The sequence below is a fragment of the Lissotriton vulgaris genome, chromosome 5 (assembly GCF_964263255.1).
Source record: "Lissotriton vulgaris chromosome 5, aLisVul1.2, whole genome shotgun sequence".
Taxonomy (NCBI): Eukaryota; Metazoa; Chordata; class Amphibia; order Caudata; family Salamandridae; genus Lissotriton; species Lissotriton vulgaris.
The window spans coordinates 1,778,598,613-1,778,623,788 of record NC_141693.1 but is presented as its reverse complement, the minus strand read 5'-3'; the positions used below and the strand labels follow the sequence as shown (position 1 = coordinate 1,778,623,788).

Sequence of the window (25,176 nt, the reverse complement as noted above, 5' to 3'; positions counted from 1 at the left end):
AGGAGTGTTTTGGTGGACATGTCTCATGAGGGGCACTTTGGTATCTCCAAAACGAAAGAACGTATACGAATGGACTTCTGGTGGCCTGGTATTGATTTGTTGGTGGAACGTACCGTTAGGGATTGCTCTTCTTGTCAGGCCAGTGATAAAGTTTTGAGGACGAGATCTTCTCCAATGGTTTGCAGGAGATTGCCTAGGTCCCCATGGGATGAAATTGCAGTTGATATTGTGGGGCCTTTACATGGTGAGCATCAAACTCCATTTATGTTGGTTTTATTGGATTTGTATTCTAGGTGGGTTGAGGTTAGCTTGGTAAGGGAGATTACAAGTGAGTCTGTTATTTCCTTTTTAGAGTCTGTGTTTAAACGGGAGAGTTTCCCGAACTCCATTCTTTCTGACAATGGGCCTCAATTTTGTTCACAGAAAGTTGAGGAGTATTTCAGTAGGTGTGGCATAATTCACAAGAAGATTTCTTTGTATCATCCTGAGGCAAATGGTGCTTTGGAGAGACTCAACAAAACTTTGAAGGAGAGCATTCAGTTGGCAAGGGTTAACAATTTGGACTGGAGAAAGGAGTTACAGAACAGAATTTCAGCTTATCGTTTCTCTCCCCACTCTACTACAGGAAAAACTCTGTTTGAGCTTTTCAAGGGTAGAGCTCCTAACACTTGTTTATGTCCTGCTTGGATGGCTGCAGACAAGGGTGTAAAAAATAATGATCTGGGTGCTTGGAGAGAAAGGGAATTGAGTCTACAAAGGAAAAGGAAAATATATGTAGACAGGAGAAATTCTGCAAAGGATTCCAAATTCATGGTGGGGGAGGTGGTAAAGATTAGGGCTCCTGTGGGCTGTCAAAACTGGTCGAAGTTCTCTGTTCCCAGAACCATTGTGAAAATTTTCAAAAATGCTGTAAAGACGGAGGATGGTCGTATCTGGAACAATAGTCGTGTTTCTCACTTTGGGGGAAAAGAGAAATGTGATGACTTTGTTATTGCTCCAGACCTGGGTTCTAAATATTCTCATAAGAGTGTGAGAGTAAGCAGGCCTCCTGTTCACTTGCGTGATTATGTCTAGGTAATTTCTTCTTTGTTTTTCCTTATCTTTTTGTTGCCTATTTCATTGCTGGACATGTAAACCTGTTTGGTGGTTAAGAGGGAGAAGTGTAATGACCTGTCTTCCTGGGTGTGCTGGTTCCATGTTGGAACCTAGGGCTTGGAACCATGTTACACCAATGTTCCTTGTCTTGTAAATTCCATATGTGTCAGTTGCCAGCTGACTGTTGGTTGGGGCTGAATAAATATTACTTGATGAACACATCCTGTGGAAATCCTACTTTATTACACCTTCCTTGCGTATCCAGCCTCAGGTTCAGAAATAGATGCACGCCCGAGAAAGTATAAATATTGTTTCAGAAACTTTATGGGACACTGGAATGCATATCTGAATCTCTGTGTATGAAGTTGGAGGCTGGAAATGTTTTTAGGGGCCATAGTATCTTTCAAGCAGACACATAATTTTACCTGTTTCGATATTAATTTGCAGGATCTGCTGAGTATAGGCTGAGGCCGTTTCTGGGCTGCTTGAGAGGTCTGAGGATGAACGGCGTGACTCTGAACCTGGAGGCCAAAGCCAACAGCTCAGAAGGGGTGAACGTGAACTGCACGGGCTATTGTCGGAACCCGCTAATCCCGTGCCAAAATGGCGGCCGCTGTGTGGAGAGATACAGCCACTACACCTGCGACTGCAACGGCACGGGCTTTGAGGGAATGGTGTGCACAAGAGGTAGGCCCCAGTTCCATTTCACACAGCAGTTTTTGTGAAAGCCCGAGTAGTTAACAGGGTTGTTACTAATCATTATTTTAATAATGACAAATGTTCAGATTAAGAAGGGTGGCTGGATGGTGATCCAGCGAGACACCAACCTGCGTACAAATATCACTAAATCACACACATTCGGGCCCATTAATCACACTCACAACATCCAGTTGATGAAACCCCGCCAGAGATCAATTTAGGGCTTCTTTATATTGTCCGTTTAAATAGAGAATTTTTAACCTATTTATTTATTTACTAATCCCTTCCTTTACTCATGGATCTATTAGTTGATTTAGAGATGGTAATTAAAAACATTAAAGCATTTTCCTTATGTATTCATTGAATAACCACAGACCTAGTTTCTAGTTTCTAGTTTTTAAGTTTTATGTAAAAATATTTTTGTGAGTCAACTACAAATTACAGTGTTAACTCCATCCTTCTTTAAAGGTAAAAATGTTGTGGCATAAATTAGTCTATAAAATGTAATGACGAGTACCTCAGGAAACGAGGACAGAGAGAAAAGGCACATTGACACGATACAGTTATTTACCTAGGATTGTGTGAGATCAAACCCCTCTGGCCAAGAGTTTGGACCCCATGAATTACCAGGTAACGGTTCAGGACAGGATTTTGACAGGACAGATCGCCTCTTCTGGATTCAATGTAAGCGTCAAACCCCTCTCAGATACCAGTTCCTTCCTCGACCATTTTCCGTACCTCGTTCCTTGTCCCTCGCCTCCTCAATCCTCTTCCGCACTCTCGTTCCTAAATTTTATTTGAAAAATTCTAAGTCTGCTTCAGGTAATCAATCAGCAATCGGACAGCATGTCTATCTCTCAGTGTTCTGGCAGCGATCAGCTAATTCATTTTACTAACTATCCCAATCATACCTTTTGGAAGCATGTTCCACCCCCAAATGTTTCAAACTTGTGTAAATTGGGTGTTCTGATTGGACAAGCCAAGGGAGATGATCGTCACACCATACTAAATGTATTACTTTTCTAAAGAGCATTGTCTTATGTGCCCGGCCATTTAATCTGTTTTCCCAAGCTTTATTCCCACCCGTTTCTCATATTAAACTTAAACATTGTATTACATTTATACATTTGTTCATTGAGTCTTCAGGATGTTACATCATTTCGCCCTATGAGAAAAGATCATCCTTGACTATGTTCCAAGGCTTGAGATCATGACTCCAGGGTTGTTGTTTACTGAGGCTGCGCACGTTACCCACGTCTCTCGATTTGAGCCCAATTACGAACTAACAGAGAAGTCAAAAAAACAAGCTATTGGATTCAAATAAAATAGTTTCACTGTATACCAATTATGTCTACTCTAATCCCATTTAAGTAAAATAATTCTTTATGCATTAGTACTTAGTATAAAACGCAGTTTAGTTTTGAGCAAAGCAGATGCTTAGCATATGAGTTCTGAAGCAGCCATTTTGCACTTTAGTGCTCAGAAGCAAAGTTTTCCGTCCAAGCGTTATGACCTCATGCAATTGGCGCATGCGCAGTTTATTTTCCCGCGTTTTTATCGGACATTTTAGTCTCATTTAGTTACTTGTTAAGAGACACATAGGCAAGCTTCCCCTGCTTCTACATTGTATACGAAATTCGTGTTAATTAGTAGAACAAACCATTACTAATACTTTATTATGATTAAGGAGAGGATTCATCCAGCAAGTTGTTAATATGCAAAACTTTGCTCCATCAATGGCTAGGACCGAAAATCTGGGGTCATTCCTAAGCATCGTCAACCCAACCTGTCAGAGTCCACGCCTGAGATTCCTCCAATGACCCCTACCCACATTGGCCCTCTGCCCCTCAATCTCCACCTATCAGATCCTGTCTCACATTGCACACCCGGCCTTCAGACTCTGCTTCTTAGCCCACGCCTCTTTGAAAGGGGCCTCATACAAACTTTAGGATCTGTTTACAGAGTACCTAGAAGCATTATTTCTCTCCAGCAGAAAATCATGTATTTGACTATCAGAAAATTGTACACCTCATTGAACAGCGGATGAACAGCAGATAATACTCATGACAATGAATTGGTTGGTGATACAGTGTACCACCAGGGAAAATGCAAATCACAGATTGAACCGCAGCAGGAATTGAGCCATGGTACACAGTAAGATGCGCATCTCTGTTACTATGCCCAGCAGCATAGCATGGGATGTAAGCACTCGGGGCAAGGAAAGTATTCTTTAACTTTTCTTTTAAAATTTTCCTTTAAAATGTTGCACCCCTAAGAATGCCCATGCGCTCCTTAGAATGCTCATAAGAATTGGCCCTACCCATGCTACGCCACTGACTGTGCCAGATCACAGCACATGAAAATGTGTGCTCCGGAAAATAAAATACAGTCATGACTGGTATCGTAAGACACAATTCTACCATCATGTACCTGAATGTTGATTAAATGTTCCAGTATACTGTCAATAATATGAGGGTGTTATTAATTTTTCCAGGGTGATTTTAATAATATGACGAGGTGCATGCCAGGCTGGCTCTGGTGCTGCTCACATGTGCTATGGTGCTCCTCACAATGTGCCAGGCTGTCTGTTCCGTGATTGCCAAGCAGCGTCGGATTGGTAACACGGGCACTCGGGCAATGCCCCAGGGGCCGGTGTCCAAGTTCCAGCTGTGGGCTGCTTTTTGGAGCAGTCTGCATGGGCCGATGTGGGCGGTGCCCTGTTCACATACAGCCAGAGGCCCAGTGGGTGTCTGAGTGGCCTTCCAGGTGGCAGATGGGCGCTCATTAACTCCCATTTAGCAACAGGCAGAGGTGTCACTCCATTTCTCTCGCTGGGCCTGTCCATTAATGTATACTGATTGAGCGGGGGTAGAGGGTCTGAGCAGAAGTGGTCTCACTTGTTTTCAGGTGTAGTTCACCAGTGTGAACTACTCCAAGCATTCTCCCCCTTTTTTATAAGATTTTGCTGAAGCTGTGTTTTGCGGAAAGTCAATATGCACATGTGGGCCACTTTTCTTTTAGCGTGCTCGGGCCAATTTCTAATCCCAATCCAACCCTGTTGTTAACACCTTAGCTGCTATGGAACATCCAGCTCCAGTCCTGAACGTTCCATTGCGCAGGTGCAGCTGGAACGTCCAACGGCCGACGGCAGCACTCCCGAGGTAGTGGTGCTGTCGGCCGTTGGACTGGGCTCAGCACTTATGAGGTTAAGTCTGTTTCTTTGTTGTTTTGCCAATTTCACTTTGCCCCATGTAAGCATGCATTGCTTGGCACATTTGCTGGGTGTTTCCATATTGCCATAGCAGCTTTGTAATGCTTCAGTTAAGCATGCATTGCCATGCCACCAGATGCTTGGTATTTGCTATTATATGCCCAGCTACTTGCATGTTAGATATTGCCCTCACATGCCCACTTAGATACTTCCCCCACATATGCCAGGCTCCCCTCCTTTGCTGTAATTGCCATGGTGTGGCAGGTAGTTCCGTTCTGTGGTAGGTATTATAATTGCATGTTCTTGGATGCCACCGCCTTCCACCGATGGCACGTTCCCCTGAGTAGACAGAGAATCACCTTAGCTATGAGTGCCACATGTTTTATGGCTGATGCCACACTTCACAAAGCTAGAGCTGTCTGTGATGGTGCTGTGACATCCGCCCTTGCAAGGCATTAGTTTGAACACCCAGCATGTGTGCCTCTTTGCTTCTCTCATGCATCTGTCAACTACTCACCAGTAGGTCTAGCCCTGCACACCAACCTCGCTGGTTTGCACTTGCTGTGGGTGCCTGCCACAACATCCTCCCATCCTTTAAACATGCTTTCAAACCACGTTACCAGTACACATACGGCATCCATGTGCTTTATAGCACCTTCTAACAGACCATCAGCTTCCTTGCAGTGTTTTTTTCTTTTTTCTTTTTACCTTGATTCTCCAGATTAAATTTCCAATTTCTGCTGCCTATGTTGGTGTTTCTCTCTACAGCCCTTTATCTCGCTGCTTCCTTCCACATGTTGTGGTGGCCAGGATTCTTAAAAAAATCATTATCAATTGAAGATACCTGAAGTCCAGCACTTGAATAGTTAAGAAGTCTCAATATTGAGAGGCTAGGGAGGAATTATAATTATGATGGCATAATAGGAGTAATTCAATTAATTCTGCATTACTCTTTAACTCAAGGTTACCAATAATTACATGATTACTCGGAACCTGGGCCGGGAGAGGCATAGTCGGACCCATTAGGGGCCCGGGCAAAACACCGGCCAGAGGCGGGAAGCTCCGCCCCCCTCACATTTAAATAGCCTGCTCGAAAGGGGGCGACCAGGATTGGTCGCCCCAGGGCAAACACGAACCCCCCAATCTGGAGGCGAACAGAGTAGGCAAGGAGGCGGATAAATAGGGCGCAAAAGGCCCAGAGTGGCACAAACTCCCCCCTCCTCGCAGATAGAAGAAGGACCTACCAGGAGCAGGAGGCGTCAGCGGGCATCCTCTGCAGGGCCGTCCACCAAGAAGGCGAGGGTAAGGGGCCTGCAGCCAAAACGGCGGCCCCTGCAAAGGCCAACAAAGGTCCCCCGACAGCCAGGAGGAGGAGGACTGTGTCCCCAGAGCAGGTGTCTAGCTCAGAGGCGCAGGTGTCGAGCTTAGAGGAGGATGGGAGCTGCGACGATGAGGGGTCTGTAGCCAGCACCGGGCCCCTCAGGAAAGACACAAGGGACACAACGGAATGGCTGACAGAGAGAAGGGTAAGCATGGCGCAAAGAGCAGCAAGCGAGGGCGCGAGAGTGTGCGGCCGGTTGGCACAACAGAATGGAAACCTGGGCAGAGCTTGGAGAGGGGCTCTCAGCTGGGGCTGAGCAATGTAGCAATGCAAGGGCATTGGGCCATGCATCTCCCGTGGCAGGCAGGGTTAGGGGACAGGCCGCACAATTTCCAAGGGGAGACCTGGGCGACGAGGGCAGACCACCCAGTGGCGGGGACTCCCTGGTGGCAATGGCCAGGGGTAGGAGCTCCATTCCCGGGACGTACCCAGTCGGGCATGGGAGGAGGGGGGGGGGTCAGGGGACAGACACCCCCAACACCAAAGGGCGGAAAAGAAGGGCCATACAAAGGGGGCGACAAGCAAGGAGAAAGGGGTACCAAGCCAAAAACAACAAGAGACAACCACTGAGGGAAGTGCAGGGGCCTCTAGGGCTGAGAATACAAATGTAAGCTAGACAGGGGAAGGGCATGCCGCTAACGGGAAGCCGGCCAGTGAGTGCTTGCGCTCATCTCTGAGCACCCTCACAACCACAAAACTGCTAAGGCTAGCCAATCTCATCCCACTAAAAGGGAAGGAGAGAATATGGAGGAAAGAGTTCATAGACATTTTCTCACTGTTGGAAGTGCGCCAGGCAGGGTTAGATTTAGCGGCGCATGACAAAAAGGACGAGGACAGAAGGGACCGCCACAAGCCCAGAGTAGAAAGATCAATAGAAAAATGGCTGAAAGCCTTCAGAACATTGGCATGGATTTTCATTGAGAAATTACCCCAAAGGGCAGCAGCACTAATTTTATACGAGCAAAAAGTGCATGAGGCGCAGCAGCAATATCAGGGTGAGGCATGGCTGAGATACGATGAGGGTTTCAGGGAAAAGATGCAGGTGTGGCCAATAATGGGATGGGATTGCCAGGACAGGGAAGGGTTCATGACACACATTGTGGCAGCCAGGGAAGGGGTCAGCAGCAACGAAAGCAGTTTTCATCTTTACTGGAATAAGGAAGAAGATGAGGGGCAGGGACACCGGCTTAAAGATAAAAACCAAGGCAACAACAAATCAGGAAAAATATGCTGGATGTTTGAAAAAGACGATTGCAAATGGGGAACGTCATGCAGTTTTCAGCATGCATGAGGGGGGAATCTCCCTACCATCCGTCGTAAGCAGGTCCCAGGGGCAGGGGCCCACAAATAGAGAATGAGAGCGAGTTAGTGAGGTACAGGCCTCTCCAACACCAGATGGGGACAACGGGGGCGCGGTCAGGAGGATGGGGGTGGAAGGGGGGAGCTCCATCCGCTCGTGAAACTGTAGGTAGCGTGGCGGAAGTAACACGAGAAAAATAGAAAGAAAAAGAGAGAATTACTAAAAAGTAGAGGGAAGGCTCACACAGTGTTCTTGAGATGCCTCATGACAGGGGCACTGAGGGAGCCGAGGGCCGCCTGCCGTCATGGAAAGAGTAGATGTGATGCTCTCGCAGGTCCCTTGGGATGCCTTGTGGCTGGGGTACCAAGGGATCGAAATGGAAGGACCCAGCCTCATGATAGATAGAGTAGATGGTCAAGCAAGGTCCTGGGGAATGCCACATGGCAGGACCACGTGGAGCAGGGAGGTCCCTCAAAAGGGCAAGACAAGTGCGACAGCACTTGCAGTCCAGGCAGGTCCCAAATCAGTAGCAAGTTGAAGCCTTGACCTGTGAAACAGAGGCCCAGACAGGGGGCCCGTCCTGTCCCCGGAACTTGAGGATGCTGGGTCCATGCGGTGCCAAAAATAATTGCAAAGACAAGATAGTATATTGACATGAAGATTATTAGAGCAATAGGATAACCATGATTAATGTAGCAAATGTATAAATGTGTTATGTTGAATAAACTGCAACCTTCTTTGGCACTTAAACACAATGTCAGTGGTTTCATTTGAGGGGCAGGAGGGACCCGTTGTTTGAAGCAAGGGGGGACAACTGGCCCCCTGGAAGGGATTAGAACCCGGGCCGGGGGAGGCGAAACCAGGCCCATTAGGGGCCTGTGCCAAATGCTGGCCGGGGCAGGAAGCTCCGCCCACACTTACATTTAAATAGCCCGCTCGAAAGGAGGTGACCAGGATGGGTCGCCCCAGGGTAAACACGAACACCCCAATCCGGGGGCGAACTGAGTAGGCAAGGGGGGATAAATAGGGGGCAAAAGGCCCAAGGAGGCACAAAATCCCCCTCACCGACTGAAGAAGGAATCCCACCCACCCACACCAGAAGGAACGGGCGTCACGGCCTCAAGGGTAGAGGTGAGGCGGAAGGAACACAAGAAAGGTAGAAAGAAAAAGAGAGAATTACTAAAAGGTGGAGGGAAGGCTCACACAGTGTCCTTGGAATGCCTAATGGCAGGGGCACTGAGGGAGCCAAGGGCCGCCTCCCGCCATGGAAATAGTAGATGTGATGCTACTGCAGGACCCTTGGGATGCTTCACGGCTGGGGTATCAAGGGATCGAAATGGAAGGACTCAGACTCATGATAGATAGAGTAGATGATCAAGCAAGGTCCTGGGGGATGCCACACGGCAGGACCATGGGGAGCAGGGAGGTCCGCGAAAGGGCAAGACAAGCGGGACAGCACTTACAGCCCGAGCAGGTCCCAAATCGGTTGTAAGTTGAAGCTTTGACCCGCGAAACATAGGCCCAGACAGGGGGACCGTCCTGTCCCCGGAACTTGAGGAGGCTGGGTCAACGCAGTGATGAAAATAATTGCAAAGACAAGAAAGCATATTGACAGGAAGATTAAGAGAGCATTAGAATAACCATGACTAATGTTGCAAATGTATAAACGTGTTATGTTGAATAAACTGCGACCTTCTTTGGCACCTAAACACTATGTCAGTGGTTTGATTTGAGGGGCAGGAAGAACGCAGTTGTTCGAAGCAAGGGAGGGGGGACAACTCCCCTCCTGGAAGGGGTTCTGCTTGTGTAATAATGAGGAATTTGGGGGAGGTCCTAGGGGAATCCCAACACAAGAGTACTTTTTACAAGAGCCCACTTGTGCTCACTATTAATGTTCTACCACATTTAGCGATATTTCTTAGCGTAAAATGCACCCTTCCATCCATTTTGGCCACGAGGGTGCATTTTGCGCAAAGCAAGTAGCGCTAAATGCTTGGAGTAAGTAGGGGGAAAGTCCTACTCCAAGAGCACATTTAGCGAGAGTGAGCAACTGCTCGGTCCTGCTTTTTGTGTTCTGTTGCATTTAGCGCTATTTCTTAGCGCATAATGCATTCTCGTGCCCATTTTGAATACAAGAGGGCTTTTTTTGAGCTACGAAATAGCACTAAATGCATAATTACTTATCTCGCATAATTAAGCCTCATCTTGCATATTTCTCAGGTAATTCTATACTGAATTATGCAAGTTAAGCCGACCCCAATTATTACAAACCAAGAAATCAGGTCAAAGAAATAAAGGGTGCAATGACAGCCACAGCATTTTGTAGGCATGTGCTTGCATGATGGCGTATGCTTGTATGCATCACCACACAATCATGTACCTACAAAATGATGAAGACTGCATTTTTTTAATTTAATGATCCAAGAAGGATCGGTAAATAAAAATAAATCTAATTTCACTTTTCGTAAAATGCTGAAGCCTTGCATTAATTTGCTGACAGGCCCTTGACATTTTTTTAAATGAACAAGCAGTGCTAAAGCCAATAGGTCTTGCCTTTGGGACCTATTTGCTTTGTCAAGGGTTTTTCGCCATGTTGCACGGCATCCCCAATGCTATGTAACATTACTAATGAATAAAAGAAGGAATCCTTTGACGTAGGAAGCCACGTAAATTCGTAGGGGTGCGCAAACCTGCTGCTTGCACCTACAAAATGGCACTGCTGCTTTTTTTCTTTATAGCTACTGATTTGATAAGTAAAAAGAAAAAAATTGCAAAAGCACTTTATTAAAAGCAGGTGTGGAAGCAAAAAGGGTAGTGGAAGCAACACGGGGAAGGGAGGGAGGAAGGAACATGGAAGGAAGAAGCACCACAGGCGAGCCTCTGGGGGGCGGAAGCAACACAAGGGGGTAGGTGAGGGAAGCATCACTGAGGGAGCAGCTAGAAGGAAAGCAGATGACAGAGAGAGAGCAAAGTGAAGCACGGGGGGAGCAGACGTGTGACAGAGAACAACATGGGTAGTCTGGGCAGGGGCGGCTTTAGGCATGTGTAAGCTGTGCACCTGCACAGGGCCACCAAACCCCAGGGGCCACCACACCAATATTTATCCATAATAGAATAATCCTCTGAGGATGGATACATATTTGCGTAGCGGCCCCTGGCAGGGATTTGGTGGCCTCCGGCTCTGTTACACTTCCAAACACCCTAACCCCCCCCTCTTCACTGTCCTCCGCGCTCCGCCCCCTCCGGACCCCCTTTTCCGGGGCCTCCTACCTACGCTCCCTGGCCCGGGCCACCATGAGCCTAGAGCCGCCACTGGTCTGGGTAGAAGCACACAGGCGGGAAATTATACGGGAGCGAGCACAGTAAGGAGGGGATTTGGGAGAAGGACATGAGAGCAACACAGAGTGTAGTGGGAGAGTACAACACGAGGGAGACAGACAACCCAAAGAGTTGGTAAAGAGGCTATGCTTCATGAGAGAGACAAACACAAGACTGACAAAGAGGGACATGGATAAGATGCAGGCAGATAAGAGTGACAGGTAAGCAATGGGCGGGCTACCAACCTCTGAATGTTCTTGGTAAGCCCACGATACACCTTGTAATAGACAAGACCGAAAATAGGGCTGCGTGAGGGCTACATAGGAGTTGGGAGGAAGCCGCAGGGAGTGTGGAAGGTAGATGGCCAGAGAGCAATAGAGGCTCTTGAGGCGGGGCCTAGGGAGGCCAAAAAGATGTTTTTTAAAGCCTGGGAGAGGTGGAGTAAAAAATGGACGAGTTTGTGGGAGAGACGAAGGAGGAACACAGAGCATGTGCAGGTGATGGGTGTTCGGAGAGGAGTAGCACACGAGACAATGGAAACAGAACAGAATGTAAGTAGAAAGTAGTATAAAATGTCAAGAAAAGAGGACATACAAGTTGAATCATAATAGACTCATAGTGAAAAAAAAATTGAGCAGGAATGCTGGAAGAGGTAAGGAAAAAGTGTAAATTCTAGTTATTCAGACCAGGCAGAAGCACAGGAGACTAGTGTAGTCTAAGAACGAAACAGCCTTGGTTGTGGTACACCTATTTAAAGAAAGATATCTCTAAAACGGCATGCTGATCACTTTTAAATGACATTTGGAAAAAACATTACCATTACAATAAAGCAATCCACTGTGAATAAATTGTTTCATTGGATGAAACGATGTTGCCACTGCAGGCGGATGCCTCGGTGTGTCAGGCTGCACGGTCAATCCTGGATAAGGCACACAAAAGGTTGAGTAGTTAACTGGATGGAGTCTGCGTGACAAAACAGTGTGGCAAAGGCTGAAGCACCCCACTGGACTGTATGTGAATAACCTGATTGCTCAACAGATTGTACACCGGAAGCCAGCAGGGATAAGGGGCTAGTTGATCGCATATCAGTCCAACACTGATACTGTTTCCTGGAAAGTCACAAAAGTGCATTCACAAAGACAGAAAAAAACCTTTAATAGGCGTCTGAGATATTGCTTTCTTCCACCTCCAAAGAAAAAAGATATATTTATATAGACGGTTGCCTCGTCCTGGGCAGATGGTGAGCTAATGTTAGATAATCTCTCATTATACAAATCTATAGGGAGAAGACGGGTTTTGTAAATGTGAACCACAAAACTGAATGATCTGTTAAGCTAAAAGAAAAAACAAAATAGGTGCATGCCAAGCTGGTTCTGATGCTGCTCACGCATGGCGCTGCTCACGGTGTGCCAGTCTGTCTGTTCCGTGACTGCCAAGTCAGTTTCTTCTTTGTTTTGCCAGTTTCACTTCACATTTACTAGGTGTTTCCATATTGCCATGCCAGCTTCTTAATGCTTCACTTAAGCATGAATTGCCAAGCCACCAATTGTCTGGTATTCGGTATTATATGCCCTGCTACTTGCATTTTAGATAATGCCATCACATGGATACTTCCCCCTCATACGCCAGGCTCCCCTCCTTTGCGGTCAGTGCCACTGTGTGGCAGGTAGTTCTGTGGCAGGTATTCTCTTTACATGTTTTCAGATGCCACCGCCCTCCACTGATGGCACGTTACCCTGAGTAGCACCTTAAGTATGAGTGCCTTTGTTTTATAACTGATGCCACAATTCACAAAACAGAATCAGCATATCTAGAGCTGCCCATGATGGTGCTGGGACAACCGTCCTTGTCAAGGCGCTGGTTTGAACACCAGCATGTGTGCCTCTTTGCTTCTCTCCTGCATCTGTCAACTACTCATTGGTAGGTCTAGCCCTGTGCACCAACAACGCTGGTGTCCAGCACTCTAAAGGTCATATGCCAAAATTAAATAAAGCTCTCACTTGCCTTTCCATATACTGCTGTGCTAGTGGGAAAATGTTCACACTAACATGCATCTGTTTGTTAGCTGTGGAATGTAATAGGAATAGGGAGGCCTGTCAGCTACATAAATTTGTGTATAAGGTGGACTGAAAACTTCACATGTTTTGGTCTTTCTTAGAGTGGCCTCTGGGGATCCAAAGAGTAGCTCCTCTAACTATCAAGATTCTACCACTGTGTGTTGCCCTTGTTGACCTGCTTTGGTCCCTTGTTTGCAGATGTGGGTGCATTTTTCGAGCCGGGAACATGGCTGCGCTACAACATGTCATCGGCCTACGAGGAAGCGGCCAGACAGTTTGCCAGTATATTGACCCAAACTGCAGCTGAGGATCCCTTTCCGAGACTGAGCTACCCCTACAACCCAAGGGACAACCTGACCATGAACCGCGAGGAGATCGTGTTCAGCTTCAGCACCATGGTGGCACCCGCTGTGCTCATCTATATCAGCACTTTCACCAAAGACTATATTGCCATCATCCTCAGAGAGGACGGTAAGAGGCACTTATCCAAATTCTTGACAAGATGAAGTCAGAATGGAGGAGGGCGCACAGAGAGAGGGCGGTCATTGAGGAGGATATTATAGCGATCTCAAAGAAAAGTGGAAATACTGGGTACAGGGAGAATTTATTGTCTTAGTGGGATATTGTTTTAAAAGAGAATGGCCATACTGGGAGAATGAATTTTCTTTGCAGAAATGTGTTGTTTTGCATCAATAATAGGTATATCAATAGAGTGCACTGTTTTCGCAGAAAAGCTCGTAGAGAATAGCAACACTGGTTGAGCGCTGCCTGTTCTTAGGCAGTGTGCATACTGGAGAAGTATTGTTATGGAACAGATGTATAGTTTACACCAATAATGGGCTCTGTGAGAGAATTGCATGTTTTGAGGCTGTCTGCAGAGTGGAAGTAGGCTTTGCTATTACAGTGGTGTGTGGTCTTAAGGCATGGCTATAACAAAGATGGATTGGTCTTACAGAACATGGTAATATTCAGAGAATGCATTGCTCTCGCCGACTATGGGCATACAGGGAGAAGGTATTGTTATTACTCACATGCATTTTTAACAGTGAATAGGCATACTGGGAGAAGGTGTTGTTATTACACAGATGTATTTTTAAGAGATGAATGGGCATACTGGGAGAAGCTATTGTTATTATACAGATGTATCTTTAACAATGAAATTGCACACTGGGAGAAGGTATTGTTATTACACAGATTTATTTTTTAACAATGAATTGGCATACTGAGAGAAGGTGTTATTACACAGATGTATTATGTTTTACAGTGAATGTGCATCGGAATAAGGTATTCTTATTACACAGGTGTATTTTTTACAGTAAATGGGCCTACTGGGAGAAAGTGTTGTTATTACACAGATGTCTTTTTTTACAGTGAATGGGCATACTGGGAGGGAGAAGGTAACATTACACAGATATATGTTTTACAGTGAATGGGAGAAAACATGACCATCACACAGATGCATTGTTTTAAATTTGAACCGGCGTAATGGGCAGATTAGTCAGATTTATTATGGGTACCTATACTACTTCTTTATCTAAAACTGTATTTTAATTCTCCTTTCTTCTATATCTTACTCTCTTTTCTATTTCTTCCTATCTCTTCTTTTTTTCAAAACATGGGGTTATATTTGATAATAACATAACTTGTTTATAAATATAATACGTTTCCTTCAATATGAAATGTTATTTAATATATTTTGATGACTATTATTCATTTCTACTTTTAGATTTGGTTGCATAATTCTTTTATTTAACAACAATATATTCTTATTGAACTGAAAATAAAATTGTGATAGTAAAGTAAATCAAATTAAAGTGTGTTTTATGTGTTTCGCAATAGGTTCTCAATCTATTTTCTTGTTTTTGTCTCGACACAAAGACCTTTCTGCTCTACACCAGTGGCTGAAGCATGCAATATTGGTGTTGGCCTTTTATGTGCACCAAAGCTTACTTTCTGACACTTGATAGGTTACTCAAAAGTATCTTTGTGAACTGTCTTTATTGCTAATAGATGTTGAGTAACAGTCTGGAAGGGTTTGACGTTAGGTTCCGCGAGGCAGTAAAGGGCAGGTTTTCCAGCATCATACGGGTGATCGTACTGTCCAGAATGTGCATCTTGTATTTACGTCACACTTGTCGTCTTTCCAGGTATCTTGGAGCTGCGCTACAACCTGGGCACCTTGAGTCCATACATTTTTCCTTTGAGTAAAACAAATCTGACCGACGGAAGGCCGCATCGAGTGAACGTCACGAGGCTCAACAGGATCATCTACTCGCAGGTTAGCTGGTCAAAATGTAGTTGTTGTGTCCTCTATTGTGTATACTGTGCTTAACCCCATCGATTCTCATGACGGAACGGTTCCGTCATTAGCATCGGTTGAGCTGTGCTCATGACGGAACCGTTCCATCATGACCACGCCCGTTTTCATTAGGGCTCAGCACCGGCGGTAAATCGGGACCGCACGGAAAGTGTTAAAAGTAGGTGACAGATGAGGTGTCAGTCACACGGGGGTTGGTTCAGTCCCAGGTTATGACGTTCCGAAATACTTTCTCATATTATAAGATGTGTACAGTAGAGTGAGTGAGGAATCGTAATTACAAGTTTTGTGGTAGTTACTACATGCCTCGCAATTTTCCTCAGGTACATTTTGGCAGGTGAAACCTGCTGAATTTTCACAGGGGAAAATGCACTATAAATTATGGTACTTGTGAATTTTGTTGCGCAAATGAACCAAAACCTTCCTGTTAATCCCCATTTTAAAGGGCACAACTTGCAATAGATGACAATGATCGCATCTTATAAATTTCAGTTCCCGTGGTATTGGATTTTAAAAAGTGCCTTAATACTCGCCTTCCAAGTCAAGCCACTCGTGATGAGGGCTTTTGTATCCGAATCCCATTTGAGGAACATAACCCCAAGCCTCCACTCCGCCCACACAGCCCTCACCCGCAATCTTTACTCAGCAGACAAGAACCTTTAAGCCACGTCCAAACCTACTTATGCCACTTTGAATATTCAGTCTGATGAAGTAGCATGCAACATTGGAGTCCACTTCCTTCTGACATGCACTCCACTCCCATCTCTCCACCTTCGAAATGCTCTAAAACATACTTCCTGAGGGAAAGACTGACTATGGGTCTTATCATGTGTTTGGAGGTGCGGGAGTGGGACCACCGTGCTCCCCGGACCGCCAAACCCATGTCTGAATCGCCTGCCAGATTAGGAGTTTTCTCCTGTCTGTTGGACTGTTCTTTGGTATTTCCAGCGCGGTGCCTATTGAAGGACTGGGTTCTGTAAGACCCAGCGGTGCCAGGGCACAACACCTGAAACCTTCGTGGGTAACCTGCTCCGGCGTACAAGTCACAGAGACACGGGACACTTCCTTCGGCGTCAAAGATTCAAGGTTTATTTGCTGCAGGGAACACAGAGATCACGACAAGTACACAGCGTGCAACTTGGGGAGACTGCTTCAAATTGGTTCTGTGAATCGCTCCTTTTATACAGTTTTTACCCATAGGATAACATGGTACACAAAAGTTTACAACCCGGTTCCCACAATTATCCCTCAGAGGGGTCGCTTTGGTCACTTTGAAACACATGAGGTCTGAAACATAAGTGCGGAAACATTTGGCGGTTCCCAACTGTAAAAACCCATCTTCCCACCATTAGCAAATTCCAATCAGCAGTAAAACAAATTGAAATAGGATCAAGGACAGGTGTAGAGGAAGACGGAGACAGTGGGGAGGTCGAAAAGGGTGTAAAAGGGGAGGTAACGGGAAACACGAGATGCAGGCATCAAAGGGACGTGCCTAATGGGATGCACGGCTGAGACAATAAGCTTGTGCAGCAAGATGAGCCTTGTGCGGCGCCATCCGCCTTACAGTAGCATCCCCCTCGTCATAAAGACACTTACAAAGAACATGTGTCTTCCGCAAATATCTTGGGAGTCCCAGGGTCGCGAAGCGGACAACGTCCGTTCGCTGGCTACTTGAGGGCAAGAGACAAAATGGATGCCGTATCTAAGATGGAACCCGTGGGTACAGATGAAAAACCCACATAACAAATGAACGGTTTAAGCTAGCACAGCGAAACTGCGCACACTTGCTAAACTCGTCATTTGCGGTTCATAGATACCAGACTCGACCATATTCGTACGAGTCGAGAGCACCACTTATTATTGTCACGGAACCTCAGACGCTCCTTTTGCCCTCATGTAGGCAAGCACTAGTCGGAATCATACTCAATATTCATCAGACCATCGAGATGTTGCTGTAGCATAGCTCTGTCCAACCGAGTCCCTTTGGTAACAGATGGTTGTCTCATACACGTTGTAGCACAGAGGCCACATAAGGCAGGACCACACTGCACACAAAGGCAACACGTGAACAGGAACACTACCACAACTCCGATGATCATCAGAATCTTCCAACCCCAAGTCGACATCAGGCCCCAAAACCATCCTAGCAACGTCCAATCCCCTACATCCACGTGTATGGATTCGGAGATCTTATGCAACCTCGAGATGGCTTGATAGACAGTTGGAGCATTATCTGGAATAAAAATGCAGCAGCTCGAATGGATCACCTTACATACCCCACCTCGATCTGCTAAAATGACATCTAAAACCATTCGGTTTTGCAACGTCATAAGTCTCTCCGCCTGGAGTTCAGTGGTGATATTACCAAGGGCACTGGCAGTAATATTAGCTGTTGATTCTACCACTCGAGTCAACTGTCTCAGGTTCCTACTGTTAACCATAGGTCCCCAAAACGGGAGGAAACCCTTGAAAAAGTCTCCTGCCTCTTGACCGGCAGTGTCCTCTTTGCTAATTACGCCTCTCACAACTCTAGTCTTGTGATAATCAGCATCTACAGTGAACGTCGGAGGCAACAGATTTGCAATGAAGCATGAGCCCATGAAGTCGGCGGGCAACCATGCATATGCACGATCATAGCAGATAAAGTATGTACCCTTAGCAGCCAGAAACACAGGGGATGAGGACATCGGCAGAATGTAATTTTCGGTGCAAGCACTTGCTCCAAGTCGGGCTTGCGATCTTCGGCCACGACCCATAAGACAAAAATTACCAGTGTGGGGTACGACCCATATTGGAGGCGAGCTTTTAAGCTGCTTTTCGCTAGTGAACACACTATATTCGCCTCTACTTAGGACCCTATAAGCTTGTACCTCTTCTTCAGGGATAAGCGAAGGATCATAGATATCGCTATCTAAATCCTCTATGGCTATCGACAAAGGCTTCTGATACGAGGTAGGACCAGAGTAGGGGGAACGTGGTTCTCGAATGGGGTGGAAACCCAGTGCGCTTCGAAACATTGTTTGGAATGCTCGAGCTGACCCTTGGGAACTATACGGTAACACCAGATATGGAATTCCCTTATCCGTAGTATGTGGCATCAACCCACACACCCAACAATTAGTAGTGTTAACCACTAACTGATGCTGGTGAAGGAGCTGAATAAAGGAATTGTTGTGGAATTCTACACGTCTAGCCTGCTCGTGTTCCGGTAACATGTGAAAGGAATGTGGAGAAGCAGTAGAAGTAAGATTAGGGTAGGGAGTAGGAGTAGGTGTAGCAGGTAAGAAGTAAGACATCGTATAGTACACCCCACCCGCCAATAATGCAGAAGCAGTCAAGAATAACACAAACAATTGGAATATAAAACATTTGGTACGACTGAGTTGCTGCAGCTTGAGTCGGTGCGCTTTAGCTCCCTCCAAATCATTCAGCTTCGAGAATGCCATTCCCTACGACCGTCCGCAACGTTTCTTGACGCACTTCGTTCTGTGTAGCAATAGTCAATCCCTAGGAGTTCCCAGGAACCGACGGCCTTTAACCTAGCGTCAAGACCTACTATCCAGAAGGAAGTACGCGCGCGGCCCTACGGCCTTCAATACACAATATGTATGTACAAGCACAATGTCTCTCAGCTGTGGAAGTAAAAAGATACAAGGAGGAAGCTCAATATATAGATATATACAAAAAATTACAGTGATACGAATGTTCAAAACTGATCACGGGAAACGGGGATAATGCAGTCGTTAATTCAGCAAAACAAAAAAAATTTATTTGTCCTTAGTGCGAGATCGCAAAGAATATCGATGTTTCCCAGGACATGTCTGCTCGTCGAACAAAGGATCCGTTGAAGAGACAGCGTCCTGCTGATCAGTCGATTGTTCTGGTCTTGAGTCTTTTACTGACAATTGTTCAACAGTGTCTTTCTGCTGCGCTGAGGATTCTCCAACAAGCTGTGCGTCGCTAAAAGGCACAAACGCCGGCAATGTTTCTGTTTCTGTTGACGCAATGCCTTTCCTTACCCACGGGTCTGCCGGCAAAGGGATAGGGACTCGCTTGGTGTGCGTAGCGTGCACCCAATTCTTGCGCCCCTCAAGACGAACGGCAGTCCTCGTGGCCAGGAGCACCTGGTAAGGTCCGGTAAACCTGGGGTCCAGATTGTTCTTTCGTGAAAAGTTGCGTGTTACCACCCAGTCTCCGGGCTGGAGCTGGTGGCCTGGACCCTCTATCTGCGTCGGCAATGCGTCGTAAACCTGTTGGTGAATTAACCTCAGTTTAGCAGTCAAGTCATGTAAATAGTCAATCAGCATTGGATACTCAAGATCAGAGAATATTCCTGGCCTAGGAACTCCCCACACATTCGCAGGACGGCCGAACACTATTTCGTAGGGGCTAAGCCCTATTCGGGAGTGTACAGTCGCCCTAGTTGACAGTAATGCTAAAGGTAAAGCGTCAGGCCACGAAAGACCAGTTGTAGCCTGAATCTTTGCTAGTTTTAGCTTAAGGGTGCCGTTATACCCCTCAACTAATCCAGCAGACTGGGGATGATTGGCGCTGTGGAATTTTTGATTTATTCCAAGGCCCTTACACACACTCTTCATCACACTCCCAACAAACTCACTTCCGTTATCTGACCACACGACTCTAGGCATTCCATACCGAGGAAAATATTCCTTCAATAGGATTTTCGCAGTAGACAAAGCAGTATTGTCTTTGAGGGGATAGGCCTCGATCCATCGAGAGAATGCGCAAACCACAACTAAAACGTATTTCAGGTTATTGCATCGCTCCATATGGATGAAGTCCAATTGAACCACCTCAAAGGGATACGAAGGGGGAGCAAAACTGCCAGGAGGAGTTGGGGTTCCTTTGCCAGGATTGTACATTATACACACCATACAATTCTTCACCAATCGTTCAGCACATTTCGTAATTCCATCATTCTTCCACACAGGCGACAACAATTTACAAATGCCTTTCACGCTAATATGTGCTAACCCATGTGCCATTGTCACAACGGCCAGTACATACGCGTCAGGCAACAACCATCTTTTCTGATCTGACAAATCAATCCAACAACCACTCGCATCTAACTTTCCCGTACTTTCTTTCCACTTCGCCTTTTCAGTCTCGGTGGCCTCATTCTGAATTTCTTTCACGCTGTCAATGGTGTCTTCACACATACTCGATTCCGTAGGCCACCTAACCGAACTCGTCACATACATTCGAGTGCTAAGGTTCCGGGCAGTCTCCTTAGCAATCTCATCTGCAAACGCGTTACCACGACCAACATCATCCGTGACTTTACGATGCGCACTACATTTAACAATCGCAACTTGCGTAGGCAAAGTCAATGCATCCAAAAGATCGTTCACAAGCTGGCCATGCTGAATCTTCGTACCGTGCGACGTCAGGAAACCTCTCTCTCGCCACAATCGTCCAAAACTATGCGCTACACCAAAAGCGTACTGGCTATCGGTGTACACATTCACACGTTTACCTTTTGCTAACACACATGCTCTAGTGAGAGCAATCAATTCCGCAGCTTGGGCAGAATTCTGATTCAATCTTGCAGTTTCAACAACAGTATTCAACGTTACAACAGCATAAGCGGTAGTCACATCACCATTCGGCAACTTAAAACATGACCCATCCACATACAGAGTGCCATCCGGATCTTCCAATGGGGTGTTTTTAAGGTCCACTCGACCTTTCGTTTCTTCTTCAGTCCTCAAGTAGCAGTCATGTTCTGCTACTTCATCTGACTCTGCGCTAATTGGTAACAAAGTTGCCGGATTTAGGACATTACAACGTTTTATCTGAATATGGCTTGCCAAGAGCGTTAATTCATACCCAGACAACCTCGCACTCGTCAAGTGCTGAGTCTTCGTACGATTCAACAGAGTATCGACTGCATGCGGAACCATCACCGTAAGCATATTATCCATGACCAATCCTGCTGATTGTCGGATGGAGACCGCAGCTGCCGCAGTTGCTCTCAAACAACTCGGCAAGGCTCTAGCTACTGGGTCCAAGGTCGAGGAAAAATATGCACATGGACGTTGCTTACCACCAAAAGGTTGCGTTAAAACACTCAAAGCACAACCTTCCCTCTCGTGAACATATAGCGTAAACGGCTTGCTATAGTCAGGAGTACCTAACACAGGAGCCGAACACAATGAATCACGTAGTTCAGAAAAACTTTTCTGACATTCTTCCGTCCATGGTAAAGGAGCTGGAACATCCTTGCACGTAAGAGCCACCAATGGTTTCGCTAGCAATGAAAAATTAGGAATCCATTGCCTGCAGTACGACGTGATACCTAGAAAGGCACGCACATCTCTTTGGGTTTTTGGCACAGCCATTCGCGCAATCGCTGCAATTCTTTCTGGGGTCAACCTCCTTCCCTCCTTTGACAATAAGTGACCTAGATAGGTTACTTCTTGACAACAATATTGGAGTTTAGTAGGTGACACCTTGTGATTCAACTCACAAAGATGTTGCAGCAATGATACCGTAGCTATTTTGCAAATGTCCTGAGTATCGGCAGCCACCAATAAGTCATCGACATATTGGATTAAGGCCGCACCAACCGGCAACCGAAACGCATCCAGTTGACCCTTCAAGGCTTGACTGTAAATCGATGGACTTTCACAGTAGCCCTGAGGAGCGCGTTTGAACCGGAAGCTACGTCCACCGAGAGAGAAACCGAAAAGGTCCCTGCTCTCTTCGGCAATCGGGATGCTGAAAAACGCATTTTTCAAGTCAATCACCGAAAACCACGATGCAGAAGCTGGAATTAGAGTCAGTAGCGCCGTAATGTCAGGCACAACAGGGAATTGAGGAACCACAATTTTATTCACTTCCCGTAAATCGATAACAAAACGATAAACAGGCGGTTTCGTAGGATCTGTACGTTTAAGAATGGGCAGCACAGGACTATTGCACACGTTTCCCCGAGTCTCCTCAATAACATCTTTCTCGATCAAATCATAAATGATCGCTAACAAAGCTCGTTCACCATCAAGGGAGATACGATACTGGGGAATACGTGGCAATCGCACATTCGATTTCAACTGAACAACATAAGGGGAGATATCAAGTAGGCCCACGTCATTTGGACCCGTCGCCCACAAAGACGCAGGAAGAGAACTCAATTCCAGTGGGAGCTTGTCGAGAGACAAGTACATGGGAGAGACAACCCTCTCTCCTAACGTAAGCTTTACACCCGCAGGAGAACAGTACAAAGTTGCATACAGACGTTTAAGCAAGTCCAGGCCCAATAGATTTTCACCACAACCCGTGGTTAAAATCAGCGGAGCTTCTAGCTCACGTGGCCCAATTTGAAGGGGCAAAGGGCGTGAAACTGGATTGCTAACGGGGGCGCCAGAAAATCCAACGGAAACATTTGTTAAGCCAGACAAAGGTGCGCCAGGGAGTTTCGAATGCATGATAGAACTTTTCGCTGCACCAGTGTCCAACAGAAAAGGCTCAACGACGCCCGATGTAGCAACTGCGACGTAAGGCCCTCTCTGATCAACCGGAACTGATACCACTCCCTCTCCTCGTCTTTGGCTGTCCTAGTAATTACTGTCGTCAGTTCCCTGATCGACGTAATAATCGTCTACATTGTACTGCGCAGATCGCCCTTGCGACGATCCACGTTGATCAAAACAGTTATTAGAATTAGATGAGTTCTCTGAGCGATCATTCTGAGCACCACGACCTCTACCACGTGATGCCTGCTGTGAACCACCACGGCCTCCTTTAGACGAATTACCACTAGTACGTTCATTTAGAACAGGGCAGTTAAATTTAATGTGTCCTTCCTGTCTACAATAAGCACATTGATTGTACCCTAACGATGATCTTTGGGAGGAGGAATCATTACGTGGCTGTGACCGATTCGATTGCGACTGCGATCTATTTTGTTGTGGGTTATTCTGATTGGACCGAGGAGGATACGCTTGTTGCAGCAACACTTTAGTTTTAAGCTCTTTCGTCTTTTTGTCAGCACGGTCATTTTCTTCTTTCTCTCTATTCTCATAATATTGTGCCGTAGCCAATATCTGAGCTGAGGTAGAAACAGCCCATGCACTTTCCGAATTCTTCAATTTATTGCTCAAATCGGGCAATAAGTTCGATACAAATTTATCCACAAACAACCTCTGTCCACCCTCAGTACCCATATCCTGTCCACTGTGGTCAATGAATGCTTCCTCAAACCTCGTAAAGAAATCCGAAACACTCTCATCTTTCTTTTGTTTGCAGGCTGACAATTTGTCCCAATTTACCCTCATAGCTGGCATAAGAGTCTTCATCAATGTTATTATACGCTGGGGAAGAGCAGTAATCAACTGGTCGGGTTTAGTAGCAGCCACTTGTCCAGCATCTGCCGCTGTGATGGCAGCCCAATCACCGCCTAATTCATTTGCGTGATCTTGGTGACGAATTTTAGCCCATACCGGTTGCGGTACAACGTTGCCAAACAACATATCGATATCGGCAAGATTCATTACCGTAGCATCTACTAGCTGCGATAATTCCTTATAATACCCAGTAGGATTTTTACGAGGATCGGGCAAAGATTGCTTCACCTGAAGCACTTCCGATCGTTTCCATGGGAGGTGTATCCACACTCTCTCAAAGTGCGCCACTACCGGAGGATTAGCATTAGCATCAGCTGGTATCCAAACCGGTGGAACTTCACGCATAGGATATTGGCCAGATTCGTCTGGTTGATTTTCAATATCCTCAACAAACAACGCATAAGGTATGGGAGCAGGACGAAGAGACAATAACCGCTCAATAGCACGTCGGACATTGGTATCTACTATCAGTCCAGTTGCGAACTGAAGCCGAAGCTCAGACAGGGCGGTCAGCACCTCGTCAGGCGCATTGGCCGCTATCTGATCATGTAGGAACTTGCACATTTCATCAAACACGTACCTTTGGGTTGGTATGTTGAATTGATTAAACGTTTCGAGGACAACACGGGGCGGATTTCTAAGGGGGTTTACCATCCAACCCATCGCCATATTATATAGCGCAACGCGTTCTCTGTTTCCAGGAAGCTGACTACGTCTCTGAGGACCATCGGAGCTAGCAGACCCATGAACAGGCCCAAGCGACTGAAAGAAACTGGCTGCAAGAGGAGAATTGCGACTACGAGTAGAGGGAGAGAGATACGACACAGGGCTAACAAGAGAAGGAGTAGAAACAGTAGCAGCAACAGGGGTTAACAAAACAGGAGCAGTAGCGGGAGCAGGAGTATGTGGAAGCGGAGGAGCAGTAGGGATAGAAGCAGGCAAAGGAGCAGGAACAGTCGGAAGAACGGGTGCAGGTTGAGGAACAGGTGGAGGAGGAATAGGTGGAAGGACAGGTACGGCAGGGACCACAGGAGCTGCGGTACCCTGTACGTACGGAGGTGGCGACTTCATAAGATAGGACATTAAAGGATCCTCAACTGCCTCTTCCTTCTTATCCGACTCCGTAGGTAAAGCAGGATAACATTTATCTATGGTCATACGCTGTAGTCTCTCAAACACTTCCTTATCCTTATCCTCCTTATCACGCTGGAACTGCTCAGCTTTCTTCACTATGGTAGCAACATTATCTCGCTGACTACGTTTATTTTGTCTGATTTCTTTCTGTCGGGCTTCTTTGCGCCACAACCGAAAGGCATCAAACATGGCCGGCCTTGATTTACGTTCAAACAACTTCATTTCTAGATTATCTAAGATCGACGCCTCAAAGCTACCGTGAGGTGGCCAACGAAGGTCGCCGTCTTTCTTCGTATAT

The 25,176-nt window shown here is 46.2% G+C and overlaps 1 protein-coding gene across 1 annotated transcript in view; it reads left to right on the top strand.

The window, feature by feature from the left end:
- The window catches only part of CNTNAP1 (contactin associated protein 1), a 347,724-nt gene that overhangs the window by 293,953 nt on the left and 28,595 nt on the right, over positions 1-25,176 (top strand). The window contains exons 18-20 of the mRNA XM_086924095.1: positions 1,543-1,782; positions 13,260-13,532; positions 15,209-15,339. Of these exons, the coding sequence (XP_086780221.1) occupies positions 1,543-1,782; positions 13,260-13,532; positions 15,209-15,339 (644 nt within the window). The remainder of the gene's footprint in view (positions 1-1,542; positions 1,783-13,259; positions 13,533-15,208; positions 15,340-25,176) is intronic.